Source organism: Cydia pomonella, chromosome 1 (genome assembly GCF_033807575.1).
Source record: "Cydia pomonella isolate Wapato2018A chromosome 1, ilCydPomo1, whole genome shotgun sequence".
NCBI classification, from domain to species: domain Eukaryota; kingdom Metazoa; phylum Arthropoda; class Insecta; order Lepidoptera; family Tortricidae; genus Cydia; species Cydia pomonella.
In genome coordinates this window covers 34,265,275-34,290,325 of record NC_084703.1, presented here as the reverse complement: position 1 = coordinate 34,290,325, position 25,051 = coordinate 34,265,275, and the positions used below count along the sequence as shown (strand labels likewise).

The following is a 25,051-nucleotide window of genomic DNA, read 5'->3' as shown; positions in this document are numbered from 1 at the left end:
TGCCGAAAAAGCTAAAATTGCCAAACACAACACTAAAGGTAAAAAAAAAAACGTTTTTTTTTTTTTCGTGTCAAGTTATGTATTAGTGTCGTTCTAGGTATGTATAAAAGACCCCGCCTTTATCTTCGTGTGATCTTCATTTCATGTGCATCGTTATCGTTCCTTTCGCTGTTAGTCAGGTACCAGCTTCTATAGATCACATTCAATTAAATCACGTTCAATTATCGGCTCATTTGCTAAACGTCATTTATATGCTTCAAAAGCCTTGCTGCCACAACACTAAAAGATAAGATTTTCCGCAAGATCTACGTTTGTGCCTATTATGGCCATTGCTTTGTGCGAAGTGTATGGTAGTTAGTGGGTGAACTAAAAGCATGATACTGTACGACATGGTAAATGGAATGGAATTTTCCATTTACCAAGTTTTAAACGAGACACTAAAAACATGTTTGTTGGAATCACGAAAATCTTAACGAAGGAGCAGCGGTTAATAAAATATGAGACAAATGCAGAAATTGACTTTAACACTAATTCTTAATAGGTGCATTATTATTACTTATTATATATTATTATTTATGATTAATTTGTGTTTCCTAATTCTCGGAGTCTACAATCCTGCACTAACTACAAGGTTCTGTTTGAGGCAATCGTTGACTGGTACAGAATGCCTCAAGGCATTGTGTCCGCCATTTTCTCAATGTCCTATCGTACAATAGTTTACATAAATAAAAATTCTAGTTTTTTGATACCACGCCGGTAGCAAACAAGCGGCCCGCCTGATGTTAAGCAGCCACCGCAGCTTATAAGCGCTTGCAACTCTTGTGGACTTTTTGATCGAGACTTCATGTGATGAATCATGTGCTATGTGCATGGATTTGTATGACTATCATTGCCCACGCTCTTAACTGATAAGCGTTGTTAATTTTATTATTATTACCAAGTCAAAATGTTCATTGATGTCACTTACACCAAATGTATCGATCAAATGCCTGCAATCATCAAGAACAATTACAGTCAAAGGCGAAATGACAAGACAAGGCCGTGATCCACCCCGCCCAGACGCACATTACGATACATGGGGCCCGCCTCCCCATGTGGAGAATTGCCCGTGGCAATGCGGTTTCCCAGCAATAGGTTAACGAATAGTCAATTTAATATTCAATAAATATAAGTTATAAACAGTAATTATGTTTGTTAAGATCTATATGCAAACTTTCCTCAGAAAATCAAGTCTTTCTCATTTATTCTTTATTAAATACACTAATTTTGCACAAAACAAATAAAATGTACAAATGGCGGCCGCATTGCTAAAATGCATCCGCTACCAGTCAAATATTATGCTCTAATGTGTTCTCATGCTGTAATCATTCAAAGTTACGAAAACTAAGTAAAGAATACAAGTTTATTGTTTTTGTTCGAATGGTATAATAATTGCTAATTGGTCACTACAATGGACTCTAAGGGGAAGATGTTGTTTTGGCAGATAAGTCTATCTTTTCCGCCCTTATAAAAAAGTATGCTACTCTAAAGATTAACACCCAAATATTCCGAAATATGTTTTTCCGACTTTCATAACCTCGATTTTCATAATCCCGATTTTTTATATGTCCGAAATATCGAAATTACGACTTTGAACACCACGAAAGAAGAAATCACGACTGTGCTTTTTCCGAATACTTAAAATCCGATTGTCATATGAACGTAAAACTTAAAGGTTCCGATAAAAAAAAAAAATCTGAAAACTATTTTTCCGAATTTTTATATTCCGAAAAATCATAACCCGATCGGAAATAAAGTAAGTCAGCATTCAGAAATTCAATCTTTTGTAAACTTGGAATAATGAAATTCGTGATTTTCAAAACGTTGTACAATTATACGAACGAACAAATAAATCAGTCAAAGACCGATTTTTTTAACACTTTTAAATCAGTTTACTGAAACACTAATCGACTTATAATTAAACTAATAATTTATTAACGTATAATTAATTGAACTTTTAATTAATTATCGATTAAAGCACTCTCCTTTTATACTGTTTTTATTACTATTGAACACTAGCCAAATTTAGGTGGTAACTACTGGGAAAAAAATCCCTCCATTACCAGCGGTAACTACGAGTTGGTGGTAACTAGTGGGATTTTTTTTTCCAGTAGTTACCAGTGGTAAAAGGTGGGAAAAAAATTACAGTAGTTACCACTGGTAACAACTTGGTGGTAACTAATGGAAATAACCCAAAAAGCCGGAGGCGCGGAGGGGAAGCAGCTCTCGCCCGCCGTAGCAAAGCGCAGAGCTCGGAATTGTTATATTCGGAATGATGTGGTTCGGAATTTTTTTAAATTGTCTTGTTTGCTATTCGGAAATATATTATTTCGTGATTTTTATCGTTCGTAATTACGACAGTCGGAATTTTGATTGGTTGAGTATTTAAAATTCGGCATAATTTATTTCGGAATTATGTAGTGTACCCTACTCTAAAGCATCACAGAACGTAATTAAGTGTATTCTCTTTTTTTTTATTAAAACCCTAGCATTTGAATGTAACTTATGTCATCTGGTCTGTCAATGGAACATTGCCCCAAGGACGAAGGAAGGTTTAGTATTTTGATTACCGCCACTATTAACTAGTCCTTAACACAAACATTTACGACTCGTTACAGATATACAAGTTACTTACGACGTGCGTGCAGTCGGGGTCGTCGAGCGGGCAGGCGGCGCCGCCGTTGCTGGCGAGCACGTCGCCCATGTGCTGCGTCTCGTCCTCGGGGAATCCCACGAAGCACACGCGCGCGCCCGCGAACACTTTCAGCTTGTGCTCTTTCTGGAAATGGTTATTTGGATAATTAGCACGGGATTGATCAACGCTACGAGCACCGTTGGCCGAAGAAGGCTGAAGTCGTGAGTTGTAACTTCGGGTCATGCAACTTTTACTTACAAGACAAGTTACGTACATACAAAACATAATTTTATATTTAACATGCTTCCCCCCAGTAAAGGAAAGTACCTATAGTGAGAAAACCGAACTTCCGAATTTCCCTCAAGCGCGTAAGAAAGAGCATGAAGCATTACTTGAGAGTAAGGGCCGATTTAGCATTTTACCATTGGTGTGAACTGATTGGATAAGTGACGGAAATACGATTAGTTCGTTTAATTTATCCACTTCAATTTTGGCGAATCGATCTGTGTGTGCTCTTTGCTCATCCATGAGAAGAACCGTTTGTACGGCAAACATATAACCTTGGGGCTCTTAATGACAGGATGAACTCTACTTTAGTTTTTAACTCCTAAATAAAAGTCGTTCCATTTAAAAAGTACAGAGAATCTGCCTAGCTCTAGGATTAGCCTATAGTTCTGCATTACGTAATTGGAGATGATGACGACGATGATGGTAACTGCTATTAAAAATTAGTTCTCGCTTACAGTGTCTCTTTGAACTGGTTTTACTTTTTTATACTATAAGCAGGACCGGTGTTTGTCACAAGCATTGAACTTGTAATGAATCTGACCCACATAAAGAAAGCATTTCTACAAATACAAGGACAATTCAACCATTAAAGTTGATGGATAAAAACTGGGCTATTAGGTTATGAACAGATGCCTTTACATAGCTTACCAAGGACACTGCACTGCCATCCGCAATCATTCCTAACCTTGTTCTAATTTGTCCACTTAATTACAATGTAATTTAACAATACTTCACACATCATTGATTTCAAAATTTACTGGCAAATTTTTGTATTAACGTGTGCGAAATGAAATCTGGACAAAATTAAATGTTATATTAGATAAAAACAACATGGGTATTTTTTATAAATTATCATGTTCTTAACAACGTTAAAGCAAGATAAAGTTTAAAGGCATTGGTGTTGAGAACACAAATCTTGTCATTTAGTTACTATTTTATCTTCCTTAGTAGAACTTTTTAGGATACTTCGTATGCGCGATATGTGAAATATGGTGTTCTCAAAATAATAGTTACCATGCTATTCATTTCCATTTAAGTGACATATGATTAGTCCCCCATAAATCCCATAACATAATGAAACAACGGCAGTTTATTTTAACATTTTTAACCATATGATCGCGATTTCAGAGTCGTTTTTTTTTCGGAGTCGGTGGGCTTAACTCTAATGTTTGCCGATGCCCATAGCCTTAAGATATTTTTAAAGTTTTGCTGCCACGTTTGAATGTTCTCGTAACCTCTCTGTAAGATTTTGTGACTCAGTGGGTCTTCATTTTCTTTAATCAATCTTTCCCAGAAAACTAGCTAATATGCTGGAATAAGTCACTGAACCAAACTTTGTAGCGGTAGTTTATTTAAAGAAAAATATTATAAAAAGTCCTTCAGCTCTCACCCGTTTACAAAAAATGTTCCACTATCTTCACTTTCGGCCATAATTAGGGAAATAGTAGTGGAGAAATTACATACAGTTTAGCGATGGTGTTCTTCTAGTTTAACCATAGTTTCAAGAGAAATAATCTAATGCCCATGAAACTTACCGGAATAATTGACAAATATGTATATGTAGTGAAATTGGTAGATATAATTTTAGTTTAATATTGTTTTTAGTTTTTACATGTTGAAAACTTTGTCCAGATTTCACTCCGCATACGTTAAGCGCCATAGAGGTTAAATACATTACAGAACAAAAGCCATCGGTTATCACTGACGTGATTTGTACGAAAACGTTAAACCGGGACGATTCACCTAACATTTTTTATAAACGTTTCCGAAAAAAATAAGTAAACTCAGTTCAATATTTCTTAAATAAAGTTAAAAGTGTTGGTGGATAGTGGGTACTGACTATGACGGCGTCGTGCGTAGCATGGCACGCAGGGTCGTCGCGCCGGCGCCAGCACTCGTCGACCCAGGAGCGCGCCAGCACGGGCAGCCCGAAGCCTGACGCGTACCGGTACTTGTCGCCCGTGGCGGCCGCCGCGATCAGGTGCGTCACTTTGCTCGACATGTCTTTGCGGATCGACCCTCCCATATAGTGTATAAGCGTTATCAGGTACGTCTGTCAACAGATATTAACAAAAATTATGAATAAATACTCTTTTTTTTACATTCATGAAAGGCGTATAGTAGTATAACATAATTTATTATATTATCATTCGCAGAAAACCGTATTAGGTGAAAACCGCATGAAAATCCGTTCAATCGTTTTTGAGTTTATCGCGTACATACAGACAGACGTGGCGGGAGACTGTAAAATACGGTGTAGTGATAGTAGATATATCAAAAACATAGTTTTCTCTTTCAGCTCCTGTTCAAAGATAATCACTAAGGAAGAGTGGTGTCCCTTAACACAGGTATTTCTATAATTAAAAAGGGGCACCAATCTGTATTTTTTTACAAATTGCATGTTACTGAAAAAAACATTTTGTTTTAATTATTCATCGCATTGTTATAAACAAAAACAAATGTGACATTTATTAACATTTGACACAACCAACCAATATTTTGTTTCAAACACAAATATAAAATTGTACGTTTGAGCTAAAAAAAAAACTCTCACAATTTTTTTTAACCGATTTCATAAAGGATAAAATAAAATATAACTTTTATATGCGTTAGCAAAAGTTTCTCGCTTCGGGTACGTTTCATGTGTCAGGGTCTGGTTCTGAATGCATCATGATGATTTAGCGAGATCCGTCAATTTATCATGGAACTCATAATTAGAATTAGACCTTGACAAAAATGTTTCTTAGATCCTTACTTCCTTAACAAACAACGAAAAAGACAGTAACTTGTTTGAATGCAAATGCTTGATCACGGTCATCAACAAGATGAAAATACAAAAGTCACTATGTGTATGCCTATATGAGATGGTCCCGCAATTCTTCATCAGAAGTCAATTTGACAAAAATGGGACCAACTTGGAACTATACATATAAATTTGAAACAAAAAAAACCAGTACATATGGCACTACTTTCGCGAACGCGTGCGAGAATGAACACTTTCCGTGCATATGTCGAAACTTTAAAGAGCCATATGTACTGTAAAACTTTGTACTATATACGTGCGAATAGGTAATCCGCAATTCGTGTTTTAATTTATCACCACTTGTTGCGAAATTCCTATTTTCTGCACTTGTATCGTAAATAACTATTTCCAATTCGGAGTTTTGAGGTAACAAGCATACATAAAGTATGCTGTCGAATTAATAACTTTCTTTTTTTGAAGTTGGTTAAACCTTAATGTGGATTGTGTTAATGCCCAATAGATAAAACTGTACTAAGATCTTCAAGTAAGTAATTAGGAAAAACTAATTCTGGTTTGTGTTTTTATCAAATGTAGATATGTATTTTCAACGTCTTCTTACTTTCTAGCGAGAGTTTTCTGAACTTATTTCGCTTCGAACCATTGACTAACTCAATGGAGTACACGTAATTATATATTTCGCTAATGCTATGCGTTCGCGTAGTTTTAAAGAATGCAATGCTTTGTGCTAAGATTTCCAAGTCAATTCGCTTTGCCAGATTCATGTTAAAAGTAAAAATATAATAAATTAAATAAATAAAAACTTGAGTAAAGTGCAGCGGGACAATTTCGATTGGAAGGTTATAAAGTACAACTTTGACTACCGAAAACTACTATCATATCTACAGTGCTTTTACTGACAACTGATTGCCTTCATAGTCCATAATGTAGGTTAGTTTTCTAGATTTTATTTATTCAGACTCACATTCTAAAATATTTAGTCTATATACTTTAAAATTAGTTTTTTTATATAAAAATTCAAAAATAGTTGTATTTCCCCGCCAATTGCAATTAATACTACTGATAATAAGTTTCGTTACAGTGAGCTTGCACTGGAAACCTGTGTGGCTACCACCAGTTCGGCACTGACATAAACGCTATCGAGAACGTAACTTACTTTCTATGCAACTCGCTCGTACTCGCATATAAGTGCAAGAGAGATGTATAGAAAGTAAATTACGTTCTCGATAGCGTATATATTCGTTTTGACATTGTCAGTGGCTCATGGTACGGGTACTGAGCTTCTGTTTAAGGCATGGCGTAAGGGTTCTAAATTGACCCATTTATGTATTTATGTAGCTATACGTTATTTTTTGCAAAAAAAAGACACTACATTTTAGCGGGATAGTTGCAACTGGTCTCCATAGTAAACAGTGATGGGACTCGTGTCTATAAAAAAACAGTTAAGTATGTGTCTACAGGTTTACACATCTTCTTTTAACTTATATTGCTATAGCACAGTATAATTTAATGTATTATTTGACGCATAATAAAATTAAAATATAGTTCTTTACGGGGTCAGTATTTTTAAATGAGGTATTAACATTGGTACAGTGGTATTAACATATACCTCGAATCGTGCACATCACTAGTGTTTGTTCAATTCCATATAGAATATGGAGGGATAATTTCAACTACATACCAAAAAGTCGAAATTTGCCTACATCTCAATTTTAGTGGAGTTATTTAAAATATAGCCAAAATACATATACAATGTATATAATGTGTAAATGTATATAGTGTCTCTGTGAGCTGTAGACCTCGCGATAAGATTGATAAGTTTAAAACGTGTAAAAACAAAAAAATCTTCTTTTGTTCATTATCAGTATTATCACAGTGTACTCACAATAGAAGTATTTTATGCCAATTTACATCATTACGAACATTTTCAAAAAAATGAAACAATAGAAAAATTGTATGTTACTACTGAACCTGCTCACAAGATCTCAGACGAAAATCGGTTGACAATTGAGACCTGTAGAGGAGAACATCCGGACATACGCAAGCAGTTTGCCCGAGTCAAAACGGAGACCTTCACTGACGCTTCGGCCAATTAAAATAAAATTATTTTAGATTAAGTGACATGTAAACATAAAATTGGCTATATGCGACTCACATGAAAAACTTAAAAGACATTGGAAACCACTATTTTTATAGAATATTTGAGGAGCCAATTCGCGCGTGCACACAAGGAATTTTGTCGAACACAAAATAACCGTGTAGATCAAAGAACATTCGGTGTATCATATCAAAGCCATCTTTGGTGTAATTATGAACAAGTTTTTCCGCTATCTGGGCATAGATGACACTGTAGTTAATAATGTAAAACATCAGTCAGGATTGCCCCGCTACACCTTAAATAATTAAATGCAGCAAAGCATTTTAAAAGTACATCACTGAAAACATAAAAGTTTGGAGTCTACACAAACAAATTACATGTAAACAATTTATCTATTCAGTTGAACGAGTTTCTTCAAACATGTTCAGTGCTTTCATATTCCTTTTGACGATATGCGCCTTCTATTTCAAGTAGGTACCTAAATGGCTTGAAATTTGGTTTAATGCTGACACGTGTTAGACAAAATCAGGGACGATATTATTATTATTGAAATACCAACTCGCTATTGCTCACCTAAGAAATTAAAAAGTCAAAGCATAATTATGTAGGTACCTATTCCAAAACATAGCAGGTAACGGACGGAGGTTGCGCTTACATTACATATAAGTAGATGTATAAAATGTATACTGGGGCATTCCACGAGAATGTCGATTACGAAATGCCATTCTTCAAATACTTCTGAAATTGATGTAAAAATATTATTTGGCCTGATAATATTACATTACTTGGCTAACAAATTGGTACTATATTCTTGAGCTATAATCATTTGATTGAGGTAGCTGCCATTCATGGTAAAAGCATTTTTTATCACACTTGCTGAAAAAGATCTTATTTCATGCACGTATACTGAAGGACAAAGGCATGTATTATTCTTGTGGGAGTTATGGATTGTGAAAAAATAGCTTTTTTTAAATTGTGCCACTAATTCATAGGAACCAAGATATAAATGAGTTTACTTTATAATATTGACGTCTATAATTTATTTTTATGTTGTTGTATTTCATTTGATTAATTTAATAGCAGTTTTAAATATTTTTACAGAATTTTCAATCGTGGCTGAATGCCGGATAGGTGATCATATGGTGGAAGAATCTTTGAAATGTCACCGTATATAACAATTATTTCCCTTAAAATATAGTTTTTTTAAAATGAAAAACATTGTGTGTAACTTCGGGGGTAAGAATATACTCCAGCCTGCGGCTGTCGTGCATCTAAAGACCTCGTTTGCAAAATTTCACTTGTACTTGTTGCACGATGTAGTATCGTCATTCTCGTGTAATGCCCATTATATATTATACGAAATAAACGTTAGAAGATATTTGTATAAAAAATATAGAAAGTTTAAAAAATGAAGCACTCTAATAATACTCGGATATTTTTAATAGAGGTCGTTCTACTTTTTACTGCAGGTTTTTACGATTTCAAAGAATCTTGTCATTTTAATATTCGTAATGCGTTATAACTTACACTAGGTACTTAAAAATGATAAGCACAGAATAGTCCTCAATATTTGACTTTTGACTTTTTTATTTTTTGAATTTATAGCCTGGAGTATGCAAATATACAACTATGTTACCGTCCCAGCTCTTTTACTTATAATGACAACTTTGTTACTGATAAAAAAAAAATATATATATAACTAGTAGTTCGCCCCGAACTGAGAACTCGCGGTTCGCCAAAAAGATAGATCAAATGAATGTCCTTAGTTGGCAAAGTACTTATCAAAAACTGCGTGCGAGTTATTTTTATTTTTTATTTATTTTCAAACACATGTCCGGCTCACGGTGGAAGCCAAATGCCAGAACATGGAAAAAATGTCAAAACATATATTGCAAGGTCTGTGGAGCCCTTAACTGATAGGCCATAGAGATTAAAATAAACTGTATCTGTTTATTTTATTTCCATTTTATTTTGCTAATTATTTTAATATCGTAAATATGTTTACAGTACATATAGTGCTACCTTACCGCACTAGTGCGAATATTAGCATATTACGTTACTGTGTCGAACATTTAAAGGGCCATATGTACTGTAAAACGTTGTACGATACATGTGCGAATAGGTAATTCGCAACTCGTGTCGATTTAAAACACTCCCGTCGGTCGTGTTTTAATTTATCGCCACTCCTTTCGAATTTCCTATTTTTAGCACCTGTATCGTTATGTACTAAAACCAAGCACATTCATTTGATACCAAACTCGTCATACTTTCGTGTAAATAAGATGACCAGAAGGCAGAATAGCAAGAGCTTTTCGGCTTTCTAGGCTCTTGTAGCTCCATAACTCCTTGACCGAGCCTGGTCATAATTTAATGACCAAAATATAATGCCCTCAACTACGCGTTTTCCTAATTTCATTTAAATTAGAACAAATTTACTTAAGGCGCGGTGTATAGTAAAATGCGCTATTTTTAAATCGATATTTACAGGCTTGTACAAGGGTTTCATCGATTATTTTTTAGTATGTATAACTTCAGTCTTTGAACTAGCCGTATGCTTGTCAGAAACACGATGGCTCATCTTTTTCTCGATAGATTTTTGCTTTGAAAATATGCTTAAAACTGTATTTATTTCGATATTTTAGAAGTACTATGATGAATATCAATATGAAATTTACTTCATTCAATAGCTTTTAAGTAACTCTAACATTTTGCTTGTCAGTTTATCGATGCGTTAATTTTTTCATTCATAATTATGAATTCAACATTTTGTCTACTAAACGTTACCCTGCGCGGCAATACCGTCAGTACGCCAGTACGCCCGTGACCACTGTCAGCGGCGGACCTGTGCTAGTTTAGCGGACGTTACATAAAATGGATAATCACACTATAAATACACAAATATGTTATACACACAATGTTTTCATCACTCTTACGAAGAAAAAACTAATTTTTAAGCTAATTGATTCTTAAATACGGTGACATTTCAGACATCCATCCGTCATATTATCTTTTTTGACAAGGTTTACACACGCACCTGTCCGGCATACAGCCACGATTAACCAAATGATGAAATGGTGCCTTGCACCCGAGTTAAACACTCTACTTTTCATTTTTAATACGAGGAAGGTAAAATACTTGTACATTTTAAAAAACACTGCTAAGTATAAAATTCAGTAGTACTTATTTCGTGAGGGGTACCTACTTTTAATTATCAATTTAGGTAAAATAATATTTTAAATGGCTATTACAGTAATAATAAAATTGAATACCTATTTTTAAACGTAAACAAATAAAATTAATCCGCTTGTTTAATTTATATAAGTCATTATATTGGAACAGCTTCATTTTTAACACATACAGGATGCAGGAGATATACTGGATTTAAATAGTGCTTAGTGAAAGGTACCATTTCACGTTTTTGTCGAAGTGCTCAAATGGCTGTAATAGTTTATGTTATAAGTGTTGAATTTGTTTGGTATTTCTGGTTTATTAACTTTCATATGGTATACACTTAAGACTTTATTTACAACATTTATCAACTATTTTATTTTGTAAGGTGAGCAGGAGTGATATTTACCCTTCAAATTCCATTCAAAATTTTGCAAGTACTCGGTTCGGAAGTTCGTATATATTTGTACCTCTCGCCAATATTAAATAATAAGCACTAAATACGCTATTCGATTAGAACAATTAAATTATTGTCTTCTTCTTCTTGGTCCCTCAATGCTGAGGATCGTGACATCATGTCCTTCTGTTGAAGTTGTCCTTGTTGTTGTTAAATTATTGTAATGTTTATGCATTTCGCCACATCGCCACGCCGCACCTAACTAATCAAACCTAGCAACAGTGACAGTTTTCCAGTTTCCTTATTAAAAATGACTACCACCACAAAACAAAGTTATGATTGGAGGTAATTGTTAATTAATTTTCTACGTAGGGCTTAAAATTCAAAGGTTAAGTCATAAAAAGTGCCCGTGAGGAAACGGAATTTTTTTAACCACGTATTCCTGAGGTCATAAGAAGAATTTCATGTACAAGTTTAAGTCAATTCCGCAAAAAAAAATGTTTTTTTTTTTTTTTACTTTTTGTATGTTTTTAAACATATTAAGATCATGTTCTTGGAAAATTTATGGATTAATATAAATTGGTACATTTTTTTTCGTAAAAATTAGTCTATTCAAATGGTACCTTGTGACTTTGATATCTGTCAAGAAGGTAGTCTAGACTAAGTCCCAAAGTGGCGACTGGCGACATAGCCATCAAAAAGGCGTTATGCACTAAAACACAACGAAAAATATTTTTTTAAATTGGTATTAACTCTGAAACTAGGCGAATTAAAAAAGTTTATATGACATTTTTGCCTCTAAATACGATCCGGAATATACTGTTAAAATCTTTCCGTTTCCTCGAGGGTACCGTGTATTTACAAAATAACCTCTTTAAAAATCAAGACAGAACTCGACCTAGGCGTTCGATCCCGGATGAACGGTCCTTAGCAACCAAGCGTTAACAAGCGTGTGTATGTATGTTTTCCTTGTCTAACTTGCTAGCTACTTTTGGGCGCTAGAAAAGTGTAAATATACTTCAAAGCCTTTAATTTTGCCACTAAATATGGCAACACCTCACTAACCACCCTCTGTTGGCCGACAGCTTTCTGGCTATCGCATCGACCCGTGAGTGGTGGGCCACCACTTGAAGGGATAAATAACATAGTTGACGATAAAATAATTTTGTTCATCGGAAAGTTTTGTATGTTAATTAACTTCACGGAACAGGTCTTAACCTTAACTGTACTTCTTTCCAAAGGAAAATAATACTCATTGAGACAATTCTAACAACCTCAAACGCAATTTGGTTGCAATATTTTGACACAGAGTTCCTATGGCCACCTCCTCTCTCATGCATCAGATCAGCTCGATGGTACCATAATATTTCATTGTCACCCTACTTACATATGTATGCAGATTTTCAACTTCATCTGAAACCTCAGTGGGTCAAATATAATTGTAATATTTGATTACAGACAGAGTAGACAGACAACAGACTGATTCTTTATTAGACATTAATTAAAGTCAGTCAATTATACTCATTACTATATAACTTCGAAGTAGTAGTATTAGTAGTATAAGTGCATTTTTGCCATTATAAACTTTAAGTAATAAATAATAATAGCAGTTTTCTCGACTTTTGCATTTAAAATTTATAATCGTCTTCATTGTCGTCAATTCAAAAAATAATATAGAAATAGTCGTTACAGTTAGAGTCATGGTTCTTTTTTGAGAAGATAGCATAATTTATCTACTTTTTGGAGCTACATATGCTTGTGCATACCTTATGCTTATGTTTTCAGTTATCTCAATACCAGCAAAAACATGCTACCTTTTTACGTTCACTTCCACAAATTACTTAGCTTTGCTAGTATTCTTCCTTTTTTCACTACTTGCCCGAAATTGACTTCTATTGCATTTTTAAGGTCAACTAAGTTTTGAATAGGTATCTATATATGATTTAAAGCAGACAGTTGTAACTTTTGTCTGAATTAGTAAGTAATATTATTTCGACACAAAACGATTTGGTATCATTTTACTAGGTTCACAATTTGCCGCGGTATACTCTAGTATTATATATAATTATCAAATTTTTAATTTCATTAAGTTTAAATCATAATCAATATAAATTTCCGGAAAAGATCCCAGAACTAACAAACCAGAATACGGATGGCGTCAGAATAAGGACGTAGGCTTGCTGCGAGCGCGGCGCGCGGGGCGCCCGCCTGCCTGCTTTACCACTTCGTCTGCTTCACCCCCTCAAAAACCTAAAATCTGTCTATAAGAGCGCCTTAAGTTATTGTCCATCAAACTATCGTCTGATAGTTCATCTTAAAAACATTGAAATGTCGGGACGGGCCCCTAGCCAGCCGTGTGTTCCAAGTTGAATGTAAGAACATCACTTCGGTTCGCCCGCTCGTTCGAATAGGTAAAATATTTTTTACTTTGATTACAAGGTATCGTTAGTGCGGCTTTAAAATGTGTTTTAATAATAATAAATAAATAATAAATATTATAGGACATTATTACACAAATTGATTAAGTCCCACAGTAAGTTCAATAAGGCTTGTGTTGAGGGTACTTTGACAACGATATATATATATATATATATATAATATATAAATATTAATAAATACATAGAAAACACCCATGACTCTGGAACAAATATCCATGCTCATCACACGTATAAATGCCCTTACCAGGATTTGAACCCGGGACCATCAGCTTCGTAGGCAGGGTCACTACCCACTAGGCCAAACCGGTCGTCTTATATTGATATACAATTTAATATATTACAAGGTAATTAAAATGTTGTAACTATTTTAACACAAAATCTATTAACATGAAAATCTAACTCAGATTGATTTTAATTTGAATCGACCTAATCGATTATTTTTGTTAAAACTAAAAATAACAATTCAAAAACTATGATATCCGCGACGCGATTCTGAGAAGGATCTCACGGCAAATTAAAATGTCGTTACGACAGGTTGGTGCAGCGTTACCGGCCCTTGATGTCTAAAGATGTGCACGTGAACTGTATGTAAGAAAGCGGTACTCACGAGTTCATCTTTTTTCCGAAATCCGGAAAAGCATATGACCGCGCCGCGCATGGCGAGCGAGTAGAGCGGGCGCGCGTTGGACGGCGGCGGCTCCTCCCGCTCCGCGAGCTGCAGCACCGCGGTCGGGCCCAGGACCCTGCAACAAATATATAATCTCAAATAAACAACTACATCGTTACTAATGCAATGTAAAATTTGATATTTATACATTGTATGGATTTCCATTATAAATCACGGGTCTAGAGAAAAATCGTTTACTGGGTCAGAAGAATATAAGTAGTTAATAATTCTTAATTTTTTTATTAAATATGACTCAGATTAATTTTTGTAAAGTAAATTATGAGATTGTATGTGTATGAATATTTGAACACTTCGGTCTGATGGGGTAGGTAATAGTATCTATCCTATTAATTGAATGACAAAACAGACCACACAAGTTATTAAACGACATCGCGTTACATATTTCAAATTTTGCTAAAAAAACAAAAATTATACAACAGTACATTGTGCAACGAGGGGGATAAATGAAATACTGTTAACGAGGGAATTAAAGACCCGAGGTAATATTCTTACCCCCGGAGTTGTAAATGCTTTCATAAATTATTTCATAAATATGGTGACGTAATGACATTTCAAAAATTATAAAATATATTTTTTTAAACCACGTCGGTGGCAAACAAGCATACGGCGCGCCTGATGGTAAGCAGTCTCCGTAGCCTATGTACGCCTGTAACCTCTCCGCACCCTCGTTGAGCTCTGGCAAGCTTACTCACCGGCAGGAACACAACAGTATGAGTAGGGTATAGTGTTATTTGGCTGCGGTTTTCTGTAAGGTGGAGGTACTTCCCCAGTTACCCAGTTAGTTATTAAAAGTAAAACTCATTTATACCTACTTGGTTCGTATGAATTTGTGACATAATTAAAAATTTCACAACCCATAACTCCCACGGGAATATAGGCTTTTGTCCTTCAGTACATCTGCATGAAATAATATATTTTTCGAGTAAGAGCAATGAAAATTTAAATTCTCCTCTTCTTCGAGGGTCTTTTGACCTGGGTTGAAGGATTAGAAATAGTAACTTATAGCTATATAAAAGGGGGTCCTGATCGGTCTGCTTTTTACAACACGCTTTACAGCGCACACGTGCCTTATAATCGTTTCTATTGTTAGTGGCGAACTTGTAGGGATGCTTAACACTCGCAATTACTTTCACTCCGATAGCCTGCAATTTTTTTCTATGTCTCCGCTTGCATGCTTGTAAAACATTTACCGTAGTTACTACCTAATATTTCTGATCCTTTTGATATAAAACTTGCCCTAGTTGCTAAGAGCAGGAAGAAATATATCATAGATTGCACCTGGTGAGCAGACTCTTTCCCCCTCTTTTAAAAGTTTATAAAAATTTTGAAAGGCTTTATCTCGGAAACTATTAGGTCTACGGAGAAAATTTTAGTCTCGTTATGTAGAACGTAAATTTAGTCTATTTTAAAAACGCCCCGAGAAGATAATATCAAAAACTAGTCCTTTAGGGTTATAATCGCCCACATCTAAAAAATAAATTAATAGTTTAAAAAATACTAGAAAAACACGCTTTGGCCTATCTTCCGGCTTCATCATCAGACCTAATCGTGGTCAAAGTTCATTACAAGACTTTTCTAACAAATCCAAACACCGCTATGATACGATGTTCCATCATGAAGTTCTAGTTCATATCTTCCGGCTCCATTATCAGATCAGTTTGACAGTACCATATTATTGTATTGTCATCAGAACTACATACAGCTGCCAATTTTCATGACGCTACGATCCTTGGAAGATCGTTAAATTAGTAACCTTAGATTCCATTACATAGTTAATTACATACAGTACCCCTAGTGTAAATTTAATCGACATCATAACGTGACGAACGCGTTTGCGATAAATCTTATTTTGTATAGGATTTTGAGTTTCCAAAACGTCCCGCTTGGCGCGCTCTTTCTAAATCCAATACAAAATGAGACTAAACGCAAATGCGTACGTCACGTTTCGAAATCGAATTTATTTGCACTAGGGGTACATACAGGTCGACCTAATAAAAGTTTTTTTAAAACCGAAACTTTCACGGATTTTAGTTTTTTGACAAAGTTGCGTTAGGCGCTCGAGGATACAAATTTGGATTACTCATTGAGTCAACATCATAAACAAGTCTGCACAAAATCAGAACTACCCCATTTGACGGAAACGAACCCCATTACAAAAGGCGACAAAGTTACTGGATAACTGCTAAGGCAGTTGTGGCAAGACTACTCCACCTTTTGAAATCTTCATGTCGGTTAATAACAATTCGTAATGTTAAGTTTCTTGTCCTCTCCTTAATGTTGATTTTCATATCTTATTGATTTATGATTTATGTGAAAATTGGATTTTTTTTCTTTTCCATAAATCTCATACTCATCAAATAAGTATTCCCGTTATAAGTAAGGCGGGATTCCACCAGTGTGCGGCAATGTGTGGCACAAGCATTCAATTAAGGTGCCGAAGCTTAGAGAGCGTTTTTGAAAAAACGTACTGCTATTTGATAACACGGTTGCCAAAATTTTAAATAGCAATCTTGAGGATTTTCTAGGGACTTCAGCGATTTAAATCCTGAATTTTTGACTTTCGCTCGGTAGAAAAAAATCACGAACAGCTTTTTTAAAATTATGTTTTAAATACTTTTTTTTAACAATTTATACAACAAAGCTGAAAATATAAAAATTGCTTCTAAAAATAGCAATTTTATTGTTGAGGGAACTCAGCGATTACTTTTCTTTATTAAAACTTGCAACAAATTAAAATTAAATAACAAGATATCCGCGATCCCGAGCACGCGCATCCATCTCATTCACGCTTACGCCTTACTCTCAGTGAGAGCAGAACACGAACCTATACGGGGCCTTCAGTTTTGTAAGCTCGTTCCATTAAACAGGATGTATTTTGTATCAAATGCAACCCGGCGTTGTTACGTTTTTGCCAACTTCTACGCGGACAAATTCACGTGTGGAGACTATATTTTATAAATAGCTTAATCTGATCGCTTTCATTAAATATTATCTTATACCTTTAAACGAGCAATTCTCGTATATATATATATTTCTGTGATCTCGGAAACGGCTCTAACGATTTCGCAGAAATTTGGTATATGGGGGTTTTTGGGGGTATACAATCGATCTAGATTAGTCCTATGTTTGGGAAAACGCGTGTTTTCGAGTTTTCATGCGTTTTTCTATCGACGCAGAATATGGTCGCTAATTTTACGAAATTGCCGGCCACTATCCGTCTGGTCCAGCGGGTTAAGACGCAGACGGCTAGAAACGAGTGTTACGGGTTCGAATCTCGCCCGGTGACTAACTTTTTTTTTATATGTTCAAGTTTATATATAATTTTTTAATTTTTATTGTTTTAGACAAGGTTAATTTAGTAAAAAAATGTAGTTAAGATTATCACCTATACACCACCATATTACAATAAATAGTTATAACCGAGCAAAGCTCGGTCGCCCAGGTACTACTTTTATTAAATGTAGTTATACTTGGATCGAATCATGATAAATGATACCCCCATTTTCATCCCCATAAAGAAGCCCAAAGCCAGTTAAAAGTAAGCCACTAACTAAATGATTAACTATATCAAAGTAACTACCTTTAAAATAGTAATACAATGGCTCACGTGCACCTGTGAAAACAGAGTGAGTAAATCAACTGCAGAAACGCACACGTTTGTGTCACGAGGGGCCTACTTTTCGTATTTCGTAATTAATATATGTCTAAAGAAACATTTAAAAACGGCCACATGAGAGTTAGACTCATAGTTTGTTACAAAATGTATAACAACAGATCACTGAACTAGATAAAACAGGTTGTTTGCTAGACAAAATTATGTATTAATAAATTTCCTAATATATCATAAATCTCTTGTTCTTCTTTTTAGGGTTCCGTAGCCAAATGGCAAAAAACGGAACCCTTATAGATTCGTCATGTCCGTCTGTCTGTCCGATTATGTCACAGCCACTTTTTTCCGAAACTATAAGAGCTATACTGTTCAAACTTGGTAAGTAGATGTATTCTATGAACCGCATTAAGATTTTGTACACAAAAATAGAAAAAAAAACAATAAATTTGGGGGTTCCCCATACTTAGAACTAAAACTCAAAAAATATTTTTTCATCAAACCCATACGTGTGGGGTATCTATGGATAGGTCTTCAAAAATGATATTGAGGTTTTTAATATTATTTTTTTTCTAAACTGAATAGTTTGCGCGAGAGACACTTCCAAAGTGGTAAAATGTGTCCCCCCCCCCCCTGTAACTTCTAAAATAACAGAATGAAAAATCTAAAAAAAATATATGATATACATTGCCATGTAAACTTACACCGAAAATTGGTTTGAACGAGATCTAGTAAGTATTATTTTTTTAATACGTCATAGAATTGAAAAAAAAAATTTTTTTTCATCAAACCCATACGTGTGGGGTATCTATGGATAGGTCTTCAAAAATGATATTTAGGTTTCTAATATCATTTTTTTCTAAACTGAACAGCTTGCGCGAGAGACACTTCCAAAGTGAAAAAATGTGTCCCCCCCTCCCTGTAACTTCTTAAATAAGAGAATGAAAAATCTAAAAAAAATATATGATATACATTACCATGCAAACTTCCACCGAAAATTGGTTTGAACGAGATCTAGTAAGTAGTTTTTTTTTATACGTCATAAATGGTACGGAACCCTTCATGGGCGAGTCCGACTAGCACTTGGCCGCTTTTTTCGACTTGTAGATGATAGTGCATCTTTGGGATTTTAAATCGATGTATAATTATGATAATTATTTATTGTACTATAAGCACTCACGTGACTGATAGGTAGTTTATTTTTTTTATTTTATGTACTATAAATAAAAATGTAGCTACTCCCAAAATGTTTATTATTTGAGTATAAAAATTATACTACTTAAGTCATTTATTAACAAGCAGATACGTCTGCGAGCGATGCTCCAAATTTTATATTAAAGGAAAAAATTGAAAAAGTTACGCTTCCGGCTGGACTTGATCGCAACCTCCGCAATCCGTGCGTTGCTCTTAACCAATTGAGCTACGGAAGCCTACCAGGACCTCGCAAATCTTTCCATTCCTTCCCTATAGTAAGTACCTGGGCGACCGAGCTTTGCTCGGTTATAACTATTTATTGTAATATGGTGGTGTATAGGTGATAATCTTAAATAATTTTTTTTACTAAATTAAACTTGTCTAAAACAATAAAAATTAAAAAATTATATATAAACTTGAACATATAAAATAAAAAGTTAGTCACTGGGCGAGATTCGAACCCGTAACACTCGTTTCTAGCCGTCCGCGTCTTAACCCGCTGGACCAAATTTCAGCGAAATCGTTAGAGCCGTTTCCGAGATCACAGAAATATATATATATTATATATATATATATATATATATATATATATATATATATATATATACAATAATTGCTCGTTTAAATAAATAAATAAATATTATAGGACATTATTACACAAATTGACTAAGTCCCACAGTAAGCTCAATAAGGCTTGTGTTGAGGGTACTTAGACAACGATATATATAATATATAAATATTTATAAATACTTAAATACATAGAAAACACCCATGACTCAGGAACAAGTATCCATGCTCATCACACGAATAAATGCCCTTACCAGGATTTGAACCCGGGACCATCAGCTTCGTAGGCAGGGTCACTACCCACTAGGCCAAACCGGTCGTTTAAAGGTATAAGATTTAATTTTAAGTAGTAATTTAATTCATTGAAAATCCGGACAACTAAAGCAGCTATTGCAATATAATCATATTGAAAGATTTTAATTTGAAGATGCTACTCGACTTTCACGTGTGTTTTCACGTGTGTTGCGTGTGTTACGAAATTATTTAATAAAAAGAGTACCAACGGAATACATTCACTTCAATAATTTCAAATTGTCACTTCTGTTATTGTTTATTTTCCATAATCTTTCAGTACTGTCAAATCGTTGTTGCTCTCGCGATAACGATAAGGTTACAGTACATTTTTTGTGAGCCTTAGCCAGCTATGCCCCTTCGTATGTATTTCTTTTTAGTTTTTAAATTATTATAAAAATTAAGATTTTTATTTATTGGTTTTTCCGTTCCTAACTCATACCTATAATAAAAAATACTTATATAAAATAATCATATCCAGAGAGGAAAGTAGGAACTACGTTTCTATGGAGAATTGGTCGTCCCCTTTCCACTTAATAAACATGTAAATGTGAAGAACACAGTCTGCAAATAAGCGTGTCACAAAATTTTTATTTGACAGTATCTTGTACATTGTTCATGACGCCATCTCGTGCTCCAGACATTTTCAGCTATTTTCTACAAGTTAGTTTAGTGGGCAACGTTTTTGCGGGGGAACGCGCTTTATAAATAGGACGAGAGTTTTATCCTGAAAGCTGAATGTTAGTGTGTAGAGGGTGGGCGTCGCGGCGGTGACGTGCCCATGACGCGCTGTGTCGCGGCGCGCCCCGACCCGCGGCCACAGGAAGCCGCATATACCGCGGCTTTACGTGTCACTATACAAATAGTTCGTGACTTACACTCGCATTCCGACCAAAATGTAAACAATTATCGAGAATCAGTGGACATTCATTTTCAGGATTGCTGGGTGTAAATTGAAATCCTATTTCTCTAAAGCGATTATTGACCGGAATTAGTTGACGTACTAGGTTAAATATTTCACTTGTCATTGTGACGATTACGAAGAAAATACAACAAACAACACTGCAATGCAACATAATGAATTATCAGTCTGAGAAACCAGTCAAGCGTTGTGTAGAGTATTCGCTATGTGCATGACTGTCACGCAACCTAGTGTCCGCAAGTCTAGGGGAAAACGTCAATTCAATGAATCTTATAAAACGACTCCAAAACTAAAAACTACTGAATGGATTTTTCATACGACTTTCATCTATTAATAGTGATTCTTGAGGAAGGCTTAGGTATATAACTTGTTTTGTGTAAATTGGTTGAAATATATAACGATGTTGCCGGAAAAAATCACGCTGGCTAGGAGCTTTAATCGAAAACGCTGCCTAATCCGTTTGAGCTATAACAACACAATGTATGGTGGGGTTGTTTCTCATTCATGGGTCTACAAAAAAGTCCCAAATGCTAAATGTCTATCTTTTAAGGATAACTTACTATACCCCTTCTTAACTTCTAGAAGATCACGTAATATGTGGCATTTGCAAAGCTATTTATATGGATACATTATTAACAATTATCAAATTAAATACGTTAGTTATATTAAGCATTTCATACAGATCACAATGGTCCCTTACACCATACAATTTCAATGAATATTTCAGGAGAAATCGTAAATTAAAGTTTCATTTCGAGCCATATAACTTGTACAAAATGTTAAAGACGCTATCCGCAGTGAGTTCTAATTTTTACCACCTTATGCGCTGGAATCGCTTTACTTACCCCCACCACGCACTTCGCAGGGTCCCAATATGTGTACGACGACTACGACGGTACTGAACCTTCGGAGCGCGTGTCTTAGTCACATTTGGCCTTTTTCAAATTTATCGGGACGTACCTGTTCTAGTAGAGAAAAAGCAAAACGGAATCCTTTTAGTCTGTCCGTCCGCCCGTTAGTCCGTCTGTTTGTCTGTCCGTATGTCACAGTAATTTTAATCGAAAACTATTAGCTATATTTTAATGAAATTTGGAACAAAGATGTACTATGTGATCCTCTACTTAATTTTGACGTAAAATTTTAAACGTGAGTCACATCATTCGATAGGTCTTTAAAACCAACTTAAAGGTTTCTAAAAAAACGAATTACTTCAAAAGCCAAAAAAATGTCCAATGCCCTCCAAATTTGAAACCGGGCGTACAACAAAACTTTCCACGAAAATTGTTTTGAACATGATCGGTTGAACCATTAATGAGTTTCTTTCCAAACAACTTTTAATTATTCAAAAAGGAGTAAGTGTCGCGAAGGTATTCCCTTCTGCTTGTAAGACTTCTTCATATCGTAGGAAGGTACGACACCCTCCATTATGCGTGACCCGACACGAACTTGGGCCGGTTATTGTAACTACAACAGTCGAGCTCACGTACCTCGGTTATGGACAACTTCCTCTTCTCTTGACATACAAGCATTATCTTGAGATTGTATTTGTCAGACTACAAGGAGTTAAGAATGAACTTCGATATATGTAAAAAATTACATACTACTATGCAATAAATAAAAGATCTTACTGAACACATCTTGTCGTACACGATGTTTTAAAATCGGTCGGAGAAGTGTGATATTCCTGAGAGGAGTGCTCCTCCTCAGGCGTCGGCGGCAGCCGCGTGGGGCCCATCGCCGACGCTTCACATCAACTCCGGTCAACGCTACACTCTGCTGATAGATAGAAGCTCCACTTATCGCCAGTTTTAAGCATTATCACATATCCACTATACACATCCGCCACTCAACACCTCGATTTCGAATAATTGTTGTAAGTACATCGGAACTATAACATTTACTCGTTTATCGCGATGAACGACGAAAACAAAGGCGCAAAGCAGCATGCGCGTTATGCGTTTCACATTAGATTGAAAAACAGTCGCGAGGAATGCGGGGCTGAAAATAGCGACGAGCGACGAAGCGCAAGGGCGAGCAACGCGAGCGTCGTCGCTGCGAGCGGAACCGGCCGCTCGCCACCGCGGCCGCGCTGGCTACAACCCAGCGCACACCTTTACGTTCTAGTCGGCGCTGAAATCGCTGAATGGCTAAAACAATGTTAATCGACAGGGCTCAACTACAGGGAAAAACTAATTTCGAATACAGTGGAGTGTAGGTGCAAGGACTCTCAATCATATTATAATTTAGAATACGGCTTAACGCCATGAATTATTAAACCCTAAGTAAATTGTTTTCAAATAACACTACAAAGACTTGTACACTATGAAAACCAGCGGGATTTACATAGCGATACATAAAGAATAAAGGTATTTATTTCACCTTACAAAGTTTTACAAATTGAATTTTAATTTTTACAGTGAATTGAAATATTACAAGCAGTATTTTAGAATAATAAGGGGATATCAAACTATACAATAAAAATACAATCTAAATGTAACGTTAGGTTGAGGACAACTTTTAGCATTATATACAGGTTGTTTATTTGGTCATCTGCAATATTTTACGGGGTGAATATACAATGTGTTTGTGCACATATCGTGGAGCCGTTAACCACGTATAAGTACGATGATTTTTATCGACAAATCACCCCCCATACCGATGTTTTTCTCAACCATTTTAAAAATGCAGCCCTTCAAAGTTTTATGGCGCCAAACACGTTTGCACTTGGTTAATGTACCATTATCTGTCCTACATTACCTATCACACATTTAAAAAATAATAATCATTCGATAGCTTATGAATTAGGGCATTAATATCAAGCATAAATGTTACAGAGAATTTTCCACAAATACTCGAGAATTAATAACGAAGATAAAAATAGTCTTCAAAAATGGACTTCTTTTTTACATTTTATCTGTTTTTTCCTAAACGATGTCGTTGACCTGTACTTTTTTTATTCTTAAAAGATAGTACAGGTTATCAGCTAAAAGAGGACATCAAAATGATAGCCCTAGTTAAAACATTAAAACAAACATACTTACACAAAAAACATTTCACAAGTTACACGAGTCCAAAGTGTCCAAACAAGACCTTCTGTAATGAGCATAAGCTTAGTTCTAAAGAATAATTGCCCGCCGCCCGAATTATCATTTGGAACTAAAGCAACAAGAACATGGTAGTAGTTCTATTTAGCCAAATAAATAAGTTTTTTTGTGAAATTTCGTATTATGTAGCACCTTATTTATATAATAACAAATAAATGTTTACTTTATATCGTGTAATAATATTTTTTGTACGTAATAAATGTTTATGTGGTGAAATTATAAAAAAATAATATACATTTATTGAACATCCAAACTCTGGTGTGGACGTATGGATTACGGTCAATGAGGTTGTCTATGCTGCTCAAAGAAATAGTCATGGAGTGATGACGTAACGGTTTGGGTCGTGTTTCATTCAAAATGGCCGATTGGAGAATTTTGCACTTTTATTTTATTGAAAATATTAATAATCCTAATGTTTATACTGAAGTCGGGTCATTGTTAGGGTTCCGTAGCCAAATGGCAAAAAACGGAACCCTTATAGATTCGTCATGTCCGTCTGTCTGTCCGTTTATGTCACAGCCACTTTTTTCCGAAACTATAAGAACTATACTGTTCAAACTTGGTAAGTAGATGTATTCTATGAACCGCATTAAGATTTTCACACAAAAATAGAAAAAAAAAACAATAAATTTTGGGGGTTCCTCATACTTAGAACTGAAACTCAAAAAAAATTTCATCAAATATAATACATACGTGTGGGGTATCTTTGGATAGGTCTTCAAAAATGATATTGAGGTTTCTAATAACATTTTTTTCTAAACTGAATAGTTTGAGCGAGAGACACTTCCAAAGTGATAAAATGTGTCCCCCCCCCCCCTGTAACTTCTAAATCCATACGAAAATTGGTTTGAACG

The 25,051-nt window shown here is 35.1% G+C and overlaps 1 protein-coding gene across 4 annotated transcripts in view; it reads right to left on the bottom strand.

Moving 5' to 3' along the window:
- LOC133520784 (protein ECT2) overlaps positions 1-23,061 on the bottom strand; it is a 42,360-nt gene extending 19,299 nt beyond the window's left edge. For 2 of the 4 annotated variants that reach the window (XM_061855445.1, XM_061855453.1), the window contains exons 1-4: positions 22,722-23,061; positions 14,432-14,567; positions 4,803-5,015; positions 2,675-2,818 (exon numbers count right to left, since the gene is read on the bottom strand). In XM_061855445.1, the coding sequence (XP_061711429.1) occupies positions 2,675-2,818; positions 4,803-5,015; positions 14,432-14,567; positions 22,722-22,828 (600 nt within the window). In that variant the 5' untranslated portion in view covers positions 22,829-23,061. The remainder of the gene's footprint in view (positions 1-2,674; positions 2,819-4,802; positions 5,016-14,431; positions 14,568-22,721) is intronic. The other 2 variants (XM_061855461.1, XM_061855470.1) reach the window with 2 other exon arrangements.
- Positions 23,062-25,051: the final 1,990 nt, after the last annotated feature.